Below are 2,654 nucleotides of genomic sequence, written 5' to 3' on the forward strand. Positions count from 1 at the left end.
ACGTCGGGCGGTGGTCTGGCGAAGGTGAGGGCTTCAAGTGGTGCTCCGGCAGAGCAAAGACGTTACGGTGGAGGTGAGGGCCTCAAGTGGTGGTCTGGAAGAGGTGAGGTCCTTAAGTGGTGGTTCGGTAGAGCTCAGGCCCTCAAGTTGGGGTCCGGCGGAGCAACGTTGTTAGGCGGTGGTCCGATGGAGGTGAGGGCCTTAAGTACTAGTTCGACGGAGCTCAGGGTCTTAAGTAATGGTCAAGTGGAGCACAGAGCAGTGGTGGTCCGGCGGAAAAACGACGTCAGGCGATGGTCCGATGGAGGTGAGGGTCTCAAGTGATGGTCCAAGAGAGCAACAACGTCAAGAGGTGGTCCGGTGGAGGTGAGGGCCTTTAGTGGTGGTTCGGCGGAGCTAAGGGCCTCAAGTGATGGTCCGACGGAGCAACGACCTCAAGCGATGGTCCGACGGAGGTGAGGACCTCAAGTGGTGGTCCGACGGAGCAACGACGTTAGACGGTGATCTAACGGAGGTGAGGGCCTCAAGTGGTGGTCCGGCGGAAGTCCGGTGGTGGTTGAGGTGAAACTTCTTCCTTCTCTTCCATCTCTTCTTCCATCTTGTTTGGGTCCCGTCTCAAGAGAAATGAGGGGACTATTTATAGATTTTTGGAGTGGCATGTCTCGTAAATATGTGAGAGATCAAGGGTAAAGGGGGAGTGGTTGGATGGACGGCCGATATTGAATCCCTTAATCGTGCACCGTTCGTTAGACATTTAAAGGTCTTAATGATGTCGGAGATCTTGGGCTCGTTGGATTCGTCTCGTCGAGCTGCTCGATTTTTCCATAAGCTCTTTATGTTTGGAAACCGTTTGGTAATCCAAATCTTGGTTCGAACCTTCTAACAGCGCCTCAAGTCCTTGATTTGGGCTCATTTGGGCTCGGATTGAGTCGAATTTGGTGTCGTTGGGTTTGTATTTCCAAGAAGCTCAGTTTAACTGTACGTTTGCTAAAATCGGAGTTCATGTGATCCCAGATTTAATTTTTGAAGTTTCCAGCTTGATTTTGCCTCGAGATTCGTGACCGATCGAGATAATTTTTTTTATGATATATCAATAGGATATCATTTCTATTGATGACTAGTAACTTAAAAGCCGCATTGACTCAATTTGTAACTTAAGTGCTGACAACTTATTAAATCCAATTTATGTTAACATTACTAATTGATTAAATTTGACCTAAAGATATTAGATATGCATAATTTTATAAAAATCATTCCACTAGAATGTTATCAGTGATCCCTTTTCAATCAAATAATTATAATTTTATTAAACTCATTATTTTTATTTTTAAAAATCATTCATCTCACCAATTTTATCAAAAAAAAAAAAAAATGTTAGCTCTTAAAAAAAAATCCGATTAAAAGCTTCATATATATATATATGGAGGGAGAAATTATTTTGTGCAGAGTGTGAATGAGAAGAACCATCCAAATTGTTGAGTATTTATTGAATATTTGTTGAGTATTTATAAATTCTTAGCAAATACTCAATAAATAAAAGTAGATCAGCAAATACTCATAAAATACTTAGCAAATATATTCACTGAGTATTTAAAAATATACAACAAATAATAAGTAAATATGTATTAAATCTAAACGTTCTTCCCATCCGAACTCAAATAATAATTGCTCTCATATTGGTGTAAAACACATGTGCCAAAAAATAATCAGCAAATAGATTTTATAATGCATCCATCCATTAATTAATTTATTCAATCAATCAATGATAAAAAGAGCCTTCTGTGCAATTCGATGGATGAAATCTGAGCCGTTGATTCTTCAAATCAAACTCCCATATATGTTCCTGCTGCAGTATATTCCCAATCGTGGAAACCCCCGGCCAAGGCGTAGAACTAAACCCGATACACTTAACCCCATCAGCCACATCAATCAAATAACTCTTCCTCGGCGGCGTCAGATTCCCCGATCCCGTAAAATGAACAGTCAAGCCCGGCACCGCAGTTGCAGCGGCCGCCGCCGTCGTCCAATTATAGCAATACTGAAACGGATCAATCTCGACACGGGGCACGTTAATCAGCTGGGTACTTATCGCAGAAACAACAGCTTTATAAGCCGGTTCGGCGAGAATCGTCAGCGTCGTGCCGGAATCCAGAATAGCTCCGCCGCCGCTACTATCGTTCCAAACACTGGCCGGAATTGGAAGGAGTTCGCCAGCCACTGAGATTCCGGTGACGGAAATATAATAGAAAGGCTGGAGCTTTGGTTCGAGGATTAGGCGGGCAGAGGGGGAGTGAGGGAAGAGGTCGGGGTTCGGGCCGAAGGTAAGATGACCGGTGGCGTTTCGTGGGCTGAGATGGTCGACGAAGCAGTAGGAGAAAAGGTTACCGAACTTGGCGGTGGCGCGAGAGACGAAGGTGTTCGGACCGTAGCCGAGGGCGAGCACACCGTCGGCTGAGATGAAGCTGGATCCCACAGAAGTGGATGTGCAGCCGATTATTAGACCTTTTAGTTTCATTCGGTGTCCGTTCAGTAATTCGACCGTTGCTGACTCGTTGGCGAAGATGCCTTGGGCCGATGAGCCTTCGGCGTACCTGAAGTAAAATTAGCAAAATATATATATATATTTTTTAATTATTAAATAACATTTGAATATA

General features: G+C 44.0%; 1 protein-coding gene across 1 annotated transcript; it reads right to left on the bottom strand.

Annotated features, from left to right (window-relative positions):
- Positions 1 to 1,676: 1,676 nt before the first annotated feature.
- On the bottom strand, positions 1,677 to 2,591 carry LOC110108731 (aspartic proteinase NANA, chloroplast; the record flags this gene model as incomplete). The annotated part of the gene is given in 1 exon segment (XM_020839489.2): positions 1,677 to 2,591. A coding segment is annotated over 1 exon segment (832 nt), but the record flags the coding sequence as incomplete, so codon positions are not given.
- Between the last annotated feature and the right edge of the window lie 63 nt (positions 2,592 to 2,654).

This window comes from Dendrobium catenatum, unplaced genomic scaffold (genome assembly GCF_001605985.2).
Source record: "Dendrobium catenatum unplaced genomic scaffold, ASM160598v2 original_scaffold_55853, whole genome shotgun sequence".
Classification (NCBI taxonomy): domain Eukaryota; kingdom Viridiplantae; phylum Streptophyta; class Magnoliopsida; order Asparagales; family Orchidaceae; genus Dendrobium; species Dendrobium catenatum.